Below are 19,120 nucleotides of genomic sequence, written 5' to 3' on the forward strand. Positions count from 1 at the left end.
TTATTAACAAGGTAACACAAGCCAGTCTGAGGGCCCAGATGTCAAAGGGAGTCATTCTAAATGAAACAATTCTTTTTCAGTACAAAAATGTACTCCTTTCTGAGCATGAATACATTATGGAAGCTTTGCTGCCTACCCCAATTAAAGTTGACACGAGAAGAACTAGAACTTTAATTAATATTTAATACTGCATCACAAACAAAAGAATTTGGTATGTGGGAGAATCTATCATTAGCACTGAAAGGCTGACACTCAAGCACTAACCAGTGATCTTGACCGTCAACAGTAATGTTGTGAAAGCATAGCTTCTCCTTTCCCTCATCTCCTACAACGGTCATTGACTTTTGGCATGAATATTCAAACATGTGTGAGCCTAGCGAACAGATCTCTGCAGGGGTATTCAACTCTGGTGTGCATCACAATCGCCTTCAATGGTGCCCTCATCTGGACATTCACACATACTCTTACCAGCGCATCCCACTCTATTGCTCTGAAGTCGTACAAATTTCTTGCTGACTCCTCTCCCCACTCGTTAGCTCACAGATCTGGAAGGCTAATGATCAAGTGCTTTTAATTTTAAATTAAGATGTTGTTTGAAAGAAAGGTTGAAAAGTATAAACAGTTTCAATTGAATGATTTAACTTAAAATTGAATTAAAACCTTCACTAGACAAGACAGTGATCCTGGTGCCCATTGATCAGCATGTTTCAGCACAACTGGTTCAATACTGGTAGGCAAATCCTGAGGGCATTTAAATCAAAGAAGTATCTAGGTCACAGAGGCTGAAACTAAGAGCAGGAACATGGCCTTTCAAAATCTGCTTTCATATACACGCTCCAGTTTTGCTTTTGAAAAATCTGGTGTGATTTAAGTCTCACTCAAGATGAAAGCTTCATCATAATTAATATTCAGAGGCAAATCTCTGACCTTTTTGCCTCCAATTTACAGATCTCATCTGTTAAAACACAAAAATAGCCATCCTTTCTCAGAAGATTTATATATATAAATGGATATAATGGTAATTACATTTTACAAAAAAAGTGACGTAATCTGTCCCTGTTCTATAATCTGCCCACACAGTTGGTTAACAGAACAATGAACCCAACAATGGGAATTCCTGTGACTGTAAATTCTTCAAAGACATTTCAGTTCATGCTGGAGGCCTTTCTTTTGCCACAAATACAAAAATAAAGCTGGCAACAGACAAGGTAAGCTTCTAAAATACTAACAATGCTGAGAACATCCCGTTTTCCAACATTACTTCACGTCCGCATCACAGGACAAAATAAGTTATTCACCCCTGCACTACTGGGCAACAATCGAGAATGGATATTCTCCATTTCTTGGCCACATTGAACTAGTTCCCTGCCTTCTATCTTGAACCATCCACTGTCTCTGAATCATAGGAGCAAAATTAGGCAATTCGGCCCATCTGGTCTACTCCACCATTCAATCATGGCTGATCTCTTTCCCTTTCAACCCAATTCGGCCTTGGATAAATTGCCATTTCCATTAGTTAAACAACATGCAGAGCCAATATCGGGTTACGAGGGGAATGGGGGACTTCCATATGTCTTTGGTGGAGTAGGTGGGCAGTTTGGAAAGCCAGTACCCCTGCTATTTATCTGATATTGTGCCTGATTCAGAAGAATGGTCTCTGGCAAATGAATGATGTAGCCTGCCCAACAGCATCACTGCCCACATGTCTCGCACCAAGACTCTTAAAATCAAGCACTCTATTCTGAGATTTACCATTCCAAAAGGTTTTCAGGACCACAGCGGAAAGCCAAGATTTCATTGTAAAAATGTAGCATCCCCACCGACTCATGGGAATCCAAAAACTTTGCCCATCTAAAGTGGCTCTTTAGCATCAGGGAAAACTACGAGCAGTGAGTCTCTACAATGGGAGCACACAATGAACTACAAACCACAGTAGGCACAACATTCAAACCATCCTCCCAGAGCATCGTTGGGGGAGAATCTGCAGATCCAGCAATGGACATTTCAGCACCTCACAACCGAGAAAACTGCAGAGGAAGGAAGTAATCCCCAACTCATGATGCTGCCACCCTCTGTTCTGCAATCCCATCAAGATCATGGACTTGAGTCTCTCAAATGGAACCCAAATTTAGTATCCGAAGTTTCCCCAAACAAAATTTAGGATTCAGAAAGTGAGATTGTAACAAGTGAGCCACAAATGAGGTTAGAAGGGAGAGATAGATCAGCTGTGATTGAATGGCGGAGTAGACTTGATGGGCCGAATGGCCTAATTCTGCTCCTATAACTTATGTTCTTCTGATCTTATGAAATATTACTCTGCATGTTGTCAAACTAGTCTTTTACAATTCTTTAGCAGAACTGCCATTCTAATGTAAACATACATCTCTGCTATTGAGATCAAGTTCTAGTTCAAGTTCAAGTTTGCATTTATTATCACTTAACCAACTAAAGTACAGTGAAATGTGAGTTGCCATACAGCCATACTAAGTGAAAAGAACACAATGCACACATAAAATAAAATTTAACATAAACATCCACCACAGTGGAAAAGGATCCCACGTTAATCTGTTTAAGATTGAATTATGCTCATAGGCTACACTATTTGATACGTAAGATTCCAGAAATAATCGTGCACGTAGACTATGTTTTCAATATCTGCTGGGTTATCATCCACAGATCCGTATCTTCACAAAGGACTGGGTCAGCGTCAGGGATGTTGGGGGAGGTGGTGTCAGGCATGTGGGCTGCGAGCAGCAAAGGGTCTGAAACATGGGCAGATTTATAAACAACTGAAACTGAGATGCAAGTAGAAGTTGCTACATCAATGGAAAAATTGGCCTTGTGTCCAATCGCAGCCTTGGTTTCATTGCCTGTGGGTTTTTTTGTTATCCTAAAGGAGTCAGTTCCCTATCCCACATGAATAACGACTTAATGTGTAGGATATTGGTCAGCATTGCCTCGTGCCTAAAAGCATTGAACTCTGGATCTAAACAAGTGTTGCTTGGTTCTGGCTTGGGATGGGTGGTATGAGCATTTGTGGGGTGAAAACACTGCAATGAGAAATTATCTAACCAGGGAGCAAGTTATTTTGGTTGTGGTGTTGTGTAAATAAGACAGGAATAATTAATGCTCTCATAGTAAACAATTTCATTGGAATGAGTGATCTTATCTTGGAGATGTTTTTAATTCAATTTTAGGATTTGAAACGGTCTGAAACAAGTATCCTAAACCTAAATAAAGGCATTCAGCGTAATGAGGAGGTGACTGGAATGGACTGGGGAAATAGTTAAAATGGAAGGTATTACATGAACATTGACAGACACTAAGGAGACACATTATAAATTTCAGCAAACAAAGTTATCAGCAAAAAAATCCTTTAAGAGAAAAAATGTACTGTGTGGCTATTTAAGGAAGAATGAGAGTAAATTGATAGAAGACCCAGACATAGTTGTGAAGAATAGACGTAGGCCAAAGATAGTGAAATATTTATAAAGGATGTCTGAAAATGATAAAAGAGAGAAAATTAAGATATTAAATTAGCAAATAGCATAAAAAAAATTATTCAGTAGATATACTAAAAGAGAGCAGCTTAAGTACACAGTGCTTGGAGGCCAAGATTGTGGATGAATAATGAGGAAAAAGTAATAGAGATTCTAAATTCAAAATGCTGTAGCTATCAGGTGGTATCTATGGAGGGAATGGGCAGGCAATGTTTTGAGGTGGAACCCTTCTTCAGAGTCTGAATGCTGCCTGATCTGCTGAGTTCCTCTAGCATTTTGCGCTTTGCGCATCGGGAATCACGAGTCTTCGGATATTCTTAATAATTATTTTGGATCCATTTTCATGGTTAAAGAAACAAAATACATCCCAATGATAATAGATAATCAAGAGACAGCAGGGATGGAAGAACCCAAAAAATTTCCATCGATAGAGAAGATGCCAGGTAATTAAGAGGCCAAAAGACAGACAATTTAATTGGATCTGCTGGCCAGCATTGTCTCGGGAATAACCCCAGAGGAATGGAGATCGTGATTGTAACCTATTGAAATCCCCTCAATTTTGCAAAAGTCCAGACGATCAGAAACTTGCAAATAAATTATTCAAGAAAGAAGGGAGACAAGCTGGAAACTACAGAGCAATTTGCCTAACAATGGGGAAAACGCCCAATCACTGCAAAAATGCTGGAATCTATTCAGGAGAGTAAATAGGAAATTGGAAAATCAAATGCCAATCCAGCTTAGTGCAAACATAGAACATAGCATTGCACTCTAATAGATTCCAGAATTTTCTCAGTATGGCAACTACTGTTTGCCCAAGACCATGAGAAATTGAAGAGATTGTGAACAGTCCAGCTAGCTCACCAAGCAAACCAGCTTCTTCCACCTCACCACCCGCCTATCAACTCCATCTACACCATGCTGCCTCGGGAAAGCAGCTGGCAAACAAAGGTCCACTCAGACCTCGTTATCTCTCTGCTCCCCTCTCTCATCAGGCAGAAGATAAAGCTTAACAGCACAAACCACCAATTTTACGAACGGCTTCTTCTCCGCTGTTATCAAACATTTGAGCAGATGTCTCATATGTCACGGATGTATTTCCAATTTTCCAATCTACCAGGTTGCCGCCCTTGTATTGCTTTAACTTGCATTTTCCCTGTTATGTAACACTATATTCTGCACTGTTTTATTTATCTGTTGACACTACCTTTTGTACTCATGTATGGTATGATGTGACATGAAAGCATGCAACATTTTCCCCATTGTATCTTGGTGCATGTGACAGTGATAAACCAAAATCAATCCTCTGTATTCAAAACAGAAATTGGCAGACTTTCGACCTGCAAGAGTCGTTGATATGGGAAAGGGGTGTTGAGGCCACACCTGGATCAACCACTACCTTAACAATCAGGGGAGGGGGAGGGGAAACTGAGCCTCTCCTGCTGCAGTTTTTCTTTCTTATCATATGTAAATAAATAAAGCTCTACTTGGGACATTTCTCTGGAGCATAGATTGGAAATTGTCCTTCCATATACGTTAGACATCAAAATAAATACAATCCTGTCATATTGAAATGACCACCTTACCTTCTCTATATTAACATTCATGTCCCATTATGCAGTCTTGATTTCCCTTTGAAAATGTTTCTCCCCCCCCCCCAATAAACTACTCCATCGTTCATGTGGTCACTGTGCCAAAAGAGCTTGTTCACTCAAGATTTATTTTCCCAACGCATTTCTTCACGTAAATAATTTATCTATCTGCAGCTTACCTTGTGTAGAAAGTTATTGCTCTATCTCTGCTTTTTCAATCTGTCTCAAACAGTTCCTGATCTGTTGGCTCTGTTGCAGGAAATTCAATTTAATTGTAGAAAGGGTTCCAAGGCACAACCAATAAACTACAATCACACTGAAAAACTAATTCAAATCCTCAAACTAAAAAAAATCATATTTTGCTGCGAGTATGCTTGTTATTTACCCAAGCAACCCCAATGACAGTTAATGCTATATCCTCTGCAGTCTCCACAACCTCATGTTTAATAGAAAACATAATTTTAAATGCTTAGCTGTCAATTATCCAGATTTAAGTGTTGTTATTATTCAGAGAGAGCCAATTAAAATGCAAAATTTTGGTGTGAAATTTTGCAGTTGACTGCCATACAATGCAGTGCCTGGGCACAATTGCTGGTTAAAGAATAGTATATAAATTCTCACAATGCTGCTCTGTTGAACACAATACACCAGCTGCAGCATAACCAATGATTTATAATTTACCATAACTAGACCTTTGTACTCAATGACTCCATTTGTAAATCCAACAGACTTGTCTACACTTAAAAAAAAATCAATGGTGCTTAATAGTTACATACTCCAACAATATTGCACATTTATTAACAAAAATGTGTGGCCAGTGAAACCACAGATAGCTATGGTGCATGCAGGCACATGTTGTACCATAAAGCTGATGCCCCATTATGAGACACCAAGACAACTCAGGATGCTTGCGACTTCCCACAATGTATGGGCTTAAACCAGGGAGAATGCCATTCATCTTAAGGTCATGCAGTTCCATTTAACCAGGTGAGGCAGAATAGAAACACATGTCAACAACAACAAAAATAATCAGAACCTGCAAAGTTAACTGAACGTTAGAGAAAATGTTCCCATGGTCCAAAGTGAACAATCAGCTCACCACCAACATTCAAAGGTGGAAAACCGTGTGAAAGATTTTTGCATCATACATCAGATTGTGTGTTCATCCACAAGCATATAATTTTGATGCTGAGCTTTTGGGATTCAGCAATACTTTTCATGGAAGCCACTCAGCTCAGCCAAGATAAATGACATTCCAATACTTTACACAATGGACCCAGATTAAATGGCCATGAGCCTGAATGCTCTCACAGTCAGGCCCTTCTAAAACACATTTTCCACCCTTGAACTTTATTCATATACAAATTACAGATTGTGTGACCTCCTACTGTTTTGTTAAGTTAAGCAAAAGCATTAGTAAGCTTTAATTATGCCTATTGACAGGCTTAGGCTGCAAAGAGTTTCTTTTTAGAAATCATAATTTTGGGGGATTGTGGGGTTATTTACCTGAGCGACCCCTGTGACAGTTAGTGCTACCCCCTCTGCGGTCTCTACATCCTCACACTTGGGCTGAAGCGTCATAATCTCAAGGGAAATCCTGTGGAAAACGTAAAACACTCGCAAATTCCAGGTCACATGACAGGCCTCAAGCCTCACTTCCTTTGTCTTCCAATCCTTTTATCTTTAAACCCAACCAGATGTGCTGTCTGGAGCTCAAAATAAACTTGATCTAAATAAAATAACTGCTTAAGTAAAACCATTAGATTATTCCCAAGAGACTGACCTCATGAGATATTCAGAGCATAGGTGACTTCGAGTAGTTATAACTCCTGATAAAGTTGCAAAAGCAACCATGTTATACAGCGGACTATTGCACGTGACTTTTCACAAAGAACGAGTCATTATATTGAACAGCATAGCTTATTATTTAAGGTAAACAATAATTCTTAATACCAGACAATTCCCGCAATTCAGCACAGGGGGATGCAACTTTTCTCCAGAAAGGATTTGTGTTTGTTGTTGCGGTGAGTGCATTTCATATGTGGCAGACCTTCTGAATTCTGAGCTGTCCATTAGAGAATTGTAATCTGTAATCAATAGTTGTTCATGAGGGGTGTTAGACACTCTTGGATTTCAGATGTGGAAGTGGCAATGCACTCAGCACACACCCACTATTAAATATTTTTAGTCAATGTTTTAATCCACCTATCCATCCCACCTCTTTCTCGCCCATTGCCTCTTCGTTGGGTTCAATCCGCTTCCTTGGTGCGATACCTACAGTGCTACAGGCCATGCCACTTGGATAAAGCGGTGAAGGTGCTGCAGTAGAGCTCAACATTCAGCTGCTGCTTGGGGGAAGAGGAAAGGAAGGAGGTTGGGATGGGGAGAAGGAGGGGCAAGAAAACAAGGCAAGAAAATACAACACGGTTAAGAACAAGTTACCTGTGCCACCCCTGTAACATATACAGGGACCCCCTCAATGGTTTCTATATCCTCACACTGACAGACGACAGTCATGATCTCCAGAGGTAGTCTATGCAGCAGGAGGAGTTGGCAGGGGAGGGATGGAGGGAGGAAGGGGATGGGACAGCACACATTCAGTCAGAGCAATCATCAGAACAAAGCATGAGAAATCCAACTCCCAGTGACAGTAAGAAAATCAATTCTTTCATTTTCATTGGGTGTTCAAGGTAATTCAATCCTTTAAGAACTGTAATAGCACTTTAGCAGCCATACATTTCATTTTGTGCTTACAGAAAGCATGATTTACTTTCAACTGCGTATACCTGCTGTTAAATCTTCTGAAGTTCCATGCACGAGTCAATATTCCAATAACACAATAAATTAAACACACTGGACTTCGGCATGCGTGATTTATACACTCTTGTGCAGCCAATTCCAAATGCTTACGTTTTACAATAATCAATGTTAAACCACTCGATACAAACATTTCACGACTGCAAAGTGCTTCAATTCTCAAAAGATTATCTGCTTTGAAATAAAGTGCAGTTCAAATGCTGTTCTTTTATCCTGGTAAAACACCATATTCAATCCAAGACTTGGAGGCGAGTCTGGTATCCTGGAAACACCCTGACTGAAGACAAAATAACCCTTGTACTCAGAACCGCTGTCCTGTCTTGACGACAGCGACGCTGGATAATGCCGAACATGTTTTCTGGGTGTCCTGTAAACAGCAATGCATGGCCTGGAAAAAAAACCTGGAAAACATCTGTGAATTTTGTTCACTAACCACCTATTCTGCCAAGTTTTCCCAAGCATCGCTTACCTTGGCTTTTTTTTTTGTCCAAGAACAACATTTGTTTATTCTTGGGATATGGACGTCAATGACAAAATTATGGCCATTTATTAACCATGATTAACGACTCCCAAATTGAGGCAGCTGATTGGAGTCATCCATAATCGATAACTTTGGCCAGATACGAGAGTAGCTGCTTTCTTACAAACCAGGTGAACTTTTGAATAGGAACATAACTAGGGCAGGCTTAAATTGAAAGCTATTCATGCTGATTGTACAGGAAACAGAAATGATTGTGTTGTATCCTCTTCTGCATGAGATGGTCTCACTGTCAATTCATTTTGTACATGTTTTTTTTTTTTAATCTGCAAACAGTTCACTAGCCAGGAGATGAGTGGGAATGGAGATGATATAAAATGAAGCTATTATTTTCTCAAAGGAAAATTAGCTTTTGACCAGCAACTGGAGGTGAGTCAGGGGGTTTCTGCATAAAATATTTCAGTGTGATAACCAATATAGGACAAAATTCAATTAATCTAAAACCACTGAACGGAAAATTTGCAGAAATATTTGGATGTAACACTGGACTAGAAAATATGGATTATAAAACAAAATTATATCAGGGGATAAATTTCCATGTTGATGTTCACATTTAGACTGTAAAGTTTAAGGAATCAAGTGTTGTTGCACCTCAGTGTGCTTTTGTAAGAGAGAATAATCCCTTCTCAACAGATCTTGTGGCAGTGTGTAACCCAGCTGGTGTGGCAAAATCATGAAGGCTCCATGCCTGTAATTTGCCCCAGTTGTTTTCCTTCCTCACCACATCAAGTGCAACCATCAGTGACACAGAGCCATTTGGCTACATGGGACCATCACGTCTTGAAGGGAAAATAAGGAATGAAAAAACCTCAGTAGTAATGTCAGAAAATGTAAAGTCTGCAAATTCCCACTCATATTATAGAAATATTTCACGTAAGATGATGAGGAACCAGCAACAGCCGGCATAATTTCAGGGTCCTTTTAAAGTGTATGGAAATTCCAAGTGATGGAAGCTTCACTAGAGTGATGGAAACTCCAAGTACACATGTAATTGCAGCAAATGCAGAGTCGTTCAACTTGCTCCCTGGCTTTGTCCATTCTGGGTGCACTGAATGAGTTTCCACTACTCATGTGGTAGAGGAAATTTGGGTATTAAACTGAGTGCTTGGACTTCAATGGTGTGGGTAGAGACACTACCAATAGGGGCCCAGGCCAATTTCAGACAGAGGCTAATCCAGTTATTCTTGTCCACACTATCTTTGATTTTCACACCACTTAGCATTTGCCAATACTAAATTATTAGATTTGGGTTTGGCAGAGTAATAATTGCATTCTACAAAAAAGAGATGCTACTCTTAATTAAATGTTAGAAGAGGACGACAATCACTTGGAAACTGATCACAACAAAAATCGATGCTTCCAAGCTTTCACAGCTGATTGGAGTGTTCGTGTTATAGACTGTAGCCTGCAGAAATGAGATGCTGTTTTCACTGGGTTGCAACACGTTATCAGCTCAAGTAATTCACACATTATTATGGTTAGTATGGATGTGGTGAGCTGTATGGCTTGTTCCCATCCTATATTACACTATTAGTTTCTAGACCATAGAGTTTTATAACATCACATACAAGAACAAGACAGTGATATTAGCCAGTTGACTGCAAATATGAAAATTAATAATGAACAATGACAGTTTCAAACTGGGTTCCCTTGATGTCCAGCATAAATATTAGTCACATGACAAAAACATTTCCCTCATGATATCGTAAAGATCTACTGTAGGTTATGCAAGCTTGCTCCAATCGCTGCTATATTATTTAATTAAATGACTTACAATAATTAATGATGGGAAACAGATTTTTTTTAAAATTTAACATGTGTGAAGTTCTCTTCAAAAAGCTTTGAGTTTGCAGTAGGTGCATTCGAACACCAGCATCAATAGCCTTGGTTCATTTGCAAGTCTGCATTTTCAATGCTGGCATCGGGAACAAATCCATTCTTCAGTCAATTCAGACATCATACATCAAGGTGCACTGCCTTGAGATTAGGAAGCCTGTGCAGCTTTTAACTCCTTAACCCAAGGGCATGTAGAGCAGGATGTGTAGGAAAGAACTGCAGATGCTGGTTTAAATCGAAGATAGACACAAAGTGCTGGAGTAAACATAGAAACATAGAAAATAGGTGCAGGAGTAGGCCATTCGGCCCTTCGAGCCTGCACCGCCATTCAATATGATCATGGCTGATCATCCAACTCAGTATCCTGTACCTACCTTCTCTCCATACCCCCTGATCCCTTTAGCCACAAGGGCCACATCTAATTCCCTCTTAAATATAGCCAATGAACTGGCCTCAACTACCTTCTGTGGCAGAGAGTTCCAGCATCTCTGGAGAGAAGGAATGGATGCTGTTTCGGGTCAAGGCCCTTCTTCAGACTGATCAGTCTGAAGATGGGTCTCAACATGAAATGTCACACATTCCTTCTCTCCAGAGATGTTGCCTGTCCTGCTGAGTTACATTTAGTGTCTATCTTCGGCATGTAGAGCAGATGATTCACCAGACCAGGGAACTGACAGACAGCAATTCTTATTCTATCCAGACTAAAACTTTTAGATGGACTGCTAAAAAAATGTTTAATTTCCTTCCCATCAAATGTGCACCAGGTATACCAGCCCAGCTGTTCAATTTTAAATTATTGTCAATCATTATAACACAGAAGTTTTCAAAACAAAATGCATTCTATTCTGAAAGTGCAATGACCAATTTTCCAACTACTTCTTTAATGGTTAAATGATTATACGCAACACAAATAGTAGATTCTCACAATGATGGCTACATATTATTTCCAATGAAACGTCTCAAAGATAATTCAACACACTTGAAGCGAGTGCAGTTCTTTGCATTTAGGGCGTCGTTATGGCATTCCTGAAGTAACTCACTGTTTGGCACAGATATGATTTTGTATTTTCTAGGAGGGCGATGTATCCAAGCATTGTACCATCAAGGTAATGTATAATCTCAATGAGATTAGGTATTTTTGCAGAGCGTGAGTGGATAGATGTAGAGTGAAATATCCTTCAAGCTATTACAGTCTTGAACTTCAGTCGAGCACCAACTGCAGTGTCACGCTGGGATTTCCATACGATGCAAGCTCAGGACAAGTCAGCCTGGAAATTTGGAACAAGGAAGTAGACCAAGATCATTCAATCTCATTTCACTAAAGCACCCTTTGGCATTGGCATACAGTGAATGGCTAACACAAGCAAAAGCAGCCGCCAACTCTGTGTCACCAAGACTGGCTCCGAGTCAGAGCAGGAAGGGTGAAGTCAGAGAGGGATGTAGTGATACGAGACTCGATAGTCCAGGAAACAAACTTATTTTCGAGAAAATACATTTCTGTCATTGCCAGCAATGTCCACGCCCTCTCAAAATCAAAGTCTCCAAACGCCAAAAACATTACTGATATCCTGAAGTCTAGTATTTGATAACAGATTGATGAGAAATAGATACCTCATTGGATTAAAGGATGATGGTCCAGTTATTTGAGAATAATTCACAAACTGACTGCCTGATATAGGATTTTGTCATATAGTTTGTGTTCCAGCAGTTTTTTTTATTATTAAGGTTCAGAAATGCCAAATATTTGAGGATGTAACTGTGGGATCATCTTCTCAATGTTAATTACTCTGATGCAACATCTTAAGAGCTGTCAAAGCATAGAACTGGTTGTTATCATATAGTTTTAATGTTCCCACCCAAGACAGAACTAGAAACTTACAACTTCAAAAAAAAATGCCCATGATGTATTCCTAACAAGTAAATCGAGAATAAATTGATGATGGAAAGCACAGAAAAGATTTGAGGTGTGGAGGTCAAAAGCTGTGACTGTGCACAGCAAAAGATAATACTCAAAATAAGGGAGAATCAGTTCAACAGGACTGCGGTTTTTTATTTGGACATTGGCAAAGCATTCCCATGACAATATTTTGACAGATGTGACTCCAATCCCACTCTTGCTGGAGCAGCCTCAGTCATTCTAAACTCAGAGTAAGTGTTTCTGAAGAATGCTGGATGACCTTTCCCCGACTTGGAACAAAGGCTTGTTCTGGCACCATCCTTTTCTTATTGGCAGCAGGTCATTACAAACGCTGGACCCAGCCCAGGAAGATCCGAGGGAAAGACAGAAGATTTATAAAGAAAGATTTGTATTTTGCCGTGTCTGTAGTGAGCATCTCCGCTCCAAGCGCAGCCAGTCAGTCTCTGCTCCTCAATCTGCCCTGAAGGATTGAAGGAGAGCAGACTGTATCATCCATCCTCCCTGCCTGCCTGATGCTGAGAACATTGCAATGGCTGTCGTATTCCAACCATGGGCACAAACCAAGCTACTGCCTTGCAAACAACTCGAGTTGCAACAAGATATAGTTTCTGAGAACTGAAGAAATTTGGTCAGTAGTTTGAAGACAAATGTGCACACAGTTCTGCTAGGGGCACCACAATTCTGACATGGGAAATGGGAGAAACCAATTTCTGCCTGCACAGTCTACTTGGCAAATTTAAGAACTTAGAAAACAGGAATAGGACTAAACTCCAGCACAATTTCCTATCTTCAGAAAAGCATTTCTTTATATTAATGCGAATTACACAGTATTAAACTGGTGACTTTCATTTTACAATGAAACTGCACCAGTTTTGCAGAATATCAATATAATTTTGCCTTAAGGCAAGTTTGAAATATATATATAATTTATACTGTATAAAAATAAAAGACAACAATAGAAGAAAGCTAAATTCCACACAGTTTGAGACTGAGTTTGATAGCTGGTGTGAAAAAATCCAAGTCGCTCTTGTTACTGTTCATTCTCAACACATTCCAAATGCAGACGTTATCCTCCACACATAGGGACGTGGAATTCCTGGAATGTTTCTGCAGTCTCACCCAAAACAATCTCCAGTTCTACATTAGTATCGAACAAGTCAGACTGTTCAAATATAGTTCATTAAAATAATTCAATTTTGATAATTATCTAAATTGAAAGAAAGGTGGGGACTTAAAAAAACAACAACTACCCCTCTGACTAGTGAATACCGATCTAGATGTTCCCATCATTTTTATCAGCTTTTATTCTCAAATTATGAAAGAATTCTGTTTGAGAATTATTTGGCATTTATATTCATGGAAATGAGATAGCTCTCCATTCCTGTTAACATTAAAATTGGATCGGAATTGCCTTCTCTGTAACCTTCATTTTGCTTTTAAATCAAGTTCAAGTTCAAGTTTATAGGTCACATACTCAATTATACAGGTATAACCAGTAGTGAAATGCTCAAGTGCCTGTCCAGTTGTGCATGGTTCCCCACTTGCACATAACCCACATAAAACAATACCCACATATAACACATAATAAATATGTACCCCATCGATACCACTTAAAACAATACCCACATATAACACATACCCCGTAAATATACCACATAACAAGTAGTGCTGTTACAAGCAAAGTGACGTGCCGTGGAACACCTGTGATGACAGCATGTTTCATCCAGTTAAGTCCTGTGTGTGTGTGTGTGTGTGTGTGTGTGTGTGTGTGTGTGTGTGTGTGTGTGTGTGTGTGTGTGTGTGTGTGTGTGTGTGTGTGTGTGTGTGTGTGTGTGTGTGTGTGTGCTGGTGTGGAGGGGTGGGGATAGGTTTGGGCGTTGGGAGGCTGGGGGGGGGGGGGGGGGGGGGCACTGACACTGAACTTTGTATATTGTATGGTAAATGGGGCACTTCACTTTAGTTTTGCCATGTGAGCTACTGGTTGGCTAGTGGATTAAACACAAATGCAAAAGCAGTATATGAAAGGAGATCCAAATACTAAAATAGAGGTCAGAGAGCATCTGTGAAGGCACAGAAAAATTGGAGAAAAAAATGGGGACTGCAGCATGTTAGAAACAAGCTTGGGTTAGAGAGAATGGAACAATCACAGAACAATGTCTCAAGCACCATCCTGAGCAGCACAGGGGCTCCACAAGGAACTGTGCTGGCTCCATTCCTGTTTACCATCTACACAGCGGATTGTCAATATAACACCAACAGCTGCTTTTTGCAGAAATTTTCAGATGACACAGCTGTTGTCGGCCTCATCAAAGGGGGCAATGAGGAGGAGTATAGAGACACAATTAACAACTTTGTGGAGTGGAGTGCACACAATAACCTCCATCTCAACACCACAAAAACGAAGGAGATAGTTGTGGATTTCAGGAGGGGGAGGAGGAGGACTCAACCAACACCAATCACCATCAGGGGCACTGAGGTGGAGGTGGTCGCCAACCACAGGTACCTTGGTGTGCAGCTTGACAGTGAGCTGGACTGGAAGAGTCATATGGAGGCGGTGTACAGGAAGGGACAAAGTCGACTGTATTTTTTAAGGAGGCTAAGGTCATTTAATATCTGCCAACCCCTACTGTGCAGTGTCTACAATTCAGTGGTGGCCAGTGCTCTGTTTTTGCTGTGGCCTGTTGGGGAGAAGGCGCCCGCATAGCGGACAAAAACAGACTGGACAAGCTGATCAGGAAGGCCGGCTCAGTGGTTGGGGCTGAGCAACTAACGGTCCAGCAGGTGGCAGAGGCCAGAACTCTGAACAAACTAGGTTCAATAATGACCAACCCCACTCACCCACTCCACGCCCTGAAGGTGATCAAGTGCAGCATCTTCAGTCAGAGACTGATTGCACCAATGTGCAAAACGGAGAGATATAGGAAGTCTTGTATACCTGCTGCTATAAGGTTTTATAATGCACAAAAATAATTTTGGATTTTTTTTAGTATTCATTCGTTGTATTTTAACTTATTAAGTATTGAAGCTATCTGTGGAAATGTGTAGTGTTATGTCTGTCTTGAAGCTGTTGTGGCACTGTAATTTCCTGTAAAGGATTATTAAAGGTTATTCAATTCAATTCAATTCAATTCAATCAAAATGCAGGTGTAAGGGGTTATGGGGAGATGGCGGGAGAATGGCGTTAGGAGGAAGAGATAGATAGAACCATGGCGTCATCAGGTGGCGCTATGCACGGCAGCCTTGCCAATCTGTCCGTCCTTTTATCATTTTTGTTACTTTTAATCTATCAAAAATGTATGCTCCTGGAGGTTATTTAGTCTTTTTATGTGAGGGATGGGGAGGGGGAAGAGGGAAAACCGTTTCCCAGTCACTACCTGGTCGAGGATGCGCCTTTTCTCCGAGTCGCATCTTCGCCCCCCCACCCGCCTTGCGGCCTACCATCTGGATTGGCACGGCCTTTCCTGCCGGAGACCGGCCAGAGCTTCAGCAGCGGCGCAGCACTGGATTGCATCGCAGAGCGGCGATGCCTTACCAGGGATCACCGTGTGAAGCTCCGGAGTGTTGGACCAGCTGCTTTAACATCGTGGTCTGCGGAGCTTCTACCACGGGCGGCGCTGACTTTAACATCGCCGAGTCCTGGGATCCTTTGCCGAGGGTCGCCAGTGTCGGAGCTCCGTACAGCTCGGCCTGTGGACTTCCTGAGCCACGGTCTCCGGTAGGAAGCGACCGATTTGGAAACTCCACGGCGCTGAGAGTCTTCTCCCGTTCCAACGTCAGAGTTCCATAATCCCGGCGAGAGCGCCTGAAACATCGGGCTGCCGTAGCAGTGACTGCGCGGGGCTCAAAGGCCCCACCACGGGTGAACAAAGAGGAAGCTGACTGAACTTTATTGCCTTCCCTCAAAGTGGGAAACTTTGATTCCGCTATGTGGGGGTGTTCATGTTAAATTCTATCGTGTATTGCGCTCTTTTTTATTCGTATGGCTGTATGGTAACTCAAATCTCACTGAACCAATTGGTGAATGTGACAATAAATGCAACTTGAACTTGATTGAATGGTGGAGGTGACTTGATGGGAAAATGGCCTAATTCTGCTCCTATCACTTTTGACCTTTTAAAATGGAAGAGCTATTTCATTATAGAAGATTGGACATATTAATTGTCAGAATGGGTGGCAGTGATACAAAAATGGCAATCTCCACATGACAATGGAGGTGTATAAACATTATCTCCACTGGTTAGAGGAAAACTGTTATACTTGTGGCATTGCACAGCAATGGCAAACACAAAAGTAAGGAAAGTTTAACCAGTCAGACTACTTTAACTATTAAGTCTTAATTGAAGTGGGATATTTGATCTATTGTGCCTCTTCTGCCTTACAATAGGTCAATGTTTGCCAGGAAAAATGCCAGAGAGCATTTGTTCAAATTTCCCTCCCCTCCTCCCAAAGAGTTTGAAAGAAAATAAGAGCCAACAATATCTACACACAAGTCCAACAGACAGCTGACCCAAACCCATGAATGGAATAACAGCTGCTCTCAAGATAAATCCATGAACAAACTGGCATTCATATTCAGATTTTTCTCATGTAATTTCAGATCCATTTGGTCTGATAAACTTGTTTCAAGGCAAGGTCAGGTCTATACCAGGATAGGCAACTGCAGACATCAGGGGTGTGTAAGAAGGAACTGCCGATGCTGGTTTAAATCGAAGATAGACATCAAAAGCTGGAGTAACTCAGCGGGACAGGCAACATCTCTGGAATGAAGCAATGGGTGAAGTTTCAGGTAGACATCTTCAGACATCAGGAGGATTGTTAAATTGACCACAATGCCCATTGATTTGGCTGGATGTGTAGAAAAGACAAAATGGGGAAACCAGCGATTCCGTATTTAACAAATTAAGGCCAGGTCAGAGCTGTAATCAGCCATCAGATGGGTTCCCAGCTCTCATCTTCGTTGTAATAATAGCAGGTTAAAACAGTGGAGTAACCGATCCATTTTTGAGAGACATCCTCTGGGAATGAAGCCGTATCTTCAGCAAATAACATTAAAAAAAAATGAAAGGACAAGGAGAACTGACGTTTCTCCAATACAATTCCTCATATTCCTTAATTGCTTGTTGGTAGTTCTCAGCTTTAAGACATTGTGAACATTTGAAATCGATTTATAATGTATTGCACCATCCAACACAAGAAACCTAAAAAGCACAAGTGCACTTGGTAAACATGGAATTAATAAAACAAAAAACCTCTGCAGAGGTTCACAAAAGTAAATTAGACACAGATTCAATTTCCACGATGCAGAGGAATGGGAATTTGAAACGTTTTTCATACAGTGATTGCATGAACAGCACAATGCCATCACAGCCATTCCCAAGACTCTTCCACAATGATTTGCCAGCAGGTGGCCAAAATGCAATTTGCCTTTAGCATCTGATAACTCTTGAGCCACTTAAGATGCATCATTTATATCTTTATCATCTCTACTACTGAAATCTCTTCAAATATTTTCTGCAATAATCTGGGCGGGAACCAAACAATCTTAAGCACTTTTGTAAGAAGCACTTGGTTAAAACGAAGATCTTTATTTTCAAATTGCTGAATAACTTAAGTTTTGTAAATATCAGAATTAAGATCATTTCAGTTATCTGTGCCCCATGGACTGCCTCCAGATCAATACAAAATTAATAGAAGGCTGGTGGAATAAAATATATCTTTCTCAGGCTGGAAGGAAGTTCCCAGGAATTGGTACTTGACCCTCAATTATTTATTACCTATACAAATGACTTTGAGGCAGAGTTTTATGTGATGACATAGAAATAGGTGGAAATGGCCTGACAATATTTGGAATCCACAGCAGTATATAGACAGGTTGATTAGAATGGGTGTAAATGTAGTAAATTGAACTTAATGTAGAAAAGTGCAAAGCCTATCTAATGGAAAGAGACTACAAATGGCACACGGGGATCCAAGTGGATCCAAAACACAGCGGGCAGGTGAAGCAAGTAGTTAAGAAAGCAAATGGCATATTGGCCTTTTAATTGCACGCCATTTGGGGTTCAGTAACAGAAATATTCTTACAGAGTAGAGTGTTAGGGAGGCTGCACCTAGAGTACGATCTACATCACCGGACCATATACTTTAGAAAGTATAGTTACATTGGAAACAATCCATTAGAGATTCACTGGGTTCTTTCATGGGATAAAATGAATGATGCACCATGAATGGATAAAATAGTTAAAACTATTTTTTTGAATTTCTGAAAGTGATCTGAATGCAACCTGCAAGTTCCTATGGGGGCATGACATGGTTAGTTATCAAATTATTTCACTGGTGGATGGATCTTGAATGAGGGGGCACAGTTACAAGATAAAGGCCAGTCATTTAAAAATAAGGTGCATAGAAATGTCTTCTCAGATTGGAGAATCTCTAGAATTCTCTATCTCCTGGAATATAGAGGCTGGAACATAGGGGTAGTTACAGAAAACTTTTTGAAAGATCAAGGAATTGAGAGCAATGGGAAACTGATACAGTAGTGAAGTTGGGGCCTGAGGCAAATCAGCCATGATTATTGAAGGGCAGGCTTGATGGGCCACACTACCTGCTCCTACTTGGAGTCAGTCATACGGTATGTAAACAGACCCTTTGGCCCATCTCATTCACACGACCCACCAAGAACCCCTTCCATACTGGTCATAAACTAATCCCATTTTATTTATTCAGCATCCAGAGCTACCCAAAGCCTGTGCCACTGAGTTTAGAAGAATGAGGGGTTATTTTATTTAAACACACAAGATCCTAAAGATGCATGACAGGGGAGGTGCTGGGCTGCTTTCATTAGTTGGAGAGTCTTGTCCAAACAGACATGACGACAAGGGGCCAGTCGTTAAAAACTGAGGTATCTAGAAATTTCGTCATATAG

General features: G+C 40.6%; 1 protein-coding gene across 3 annotated transcripts in view; it reads right to left on the reverse strand.

Moving 5' to 3' along the window:
- LOC129710594 (flotillin-2a-like) overlaps positions 1-19,120 on the reverse strand; it is a 102,410-nt gene that overhangs the window by 43,708 nt on the left and 39,582 nt on the right. Inside the window, exon 3 of one of the 3 annotated variants that reach the window (XM_055657714.1) lies at positions 6,596-6,686. The exons of 1 other annotated variant lie outside the window; for it this stretch is intronic. In XM_055657714.1, coding sequence (XP_055513689.1) covers positions 6,596-6,686 — 91 coding nt within the window. Of the gene's footprint in view, positions 1-6,595; positions 6,687-7,531; positions 7,623-19,120 lie in introns of all 3 variants that reach the window. One more of the 3 variants, XM_055657715.1, reaches the window with a different exon arrangement.

This window comes from Leucoraja erinacea, chromosome 28 (genome assembly GCF_028641065.1).
Source record: "Leucoraja erinacea ecotype New England chromosome 28, Leri_hhj_1, whole genome shotgun sequence".
NCBI lineage: Eukaryota > Metazoa > Chordata > Chondrichthyes > Rajiformes > Rajidae > Leucoraja > Leucoraja erinaceus.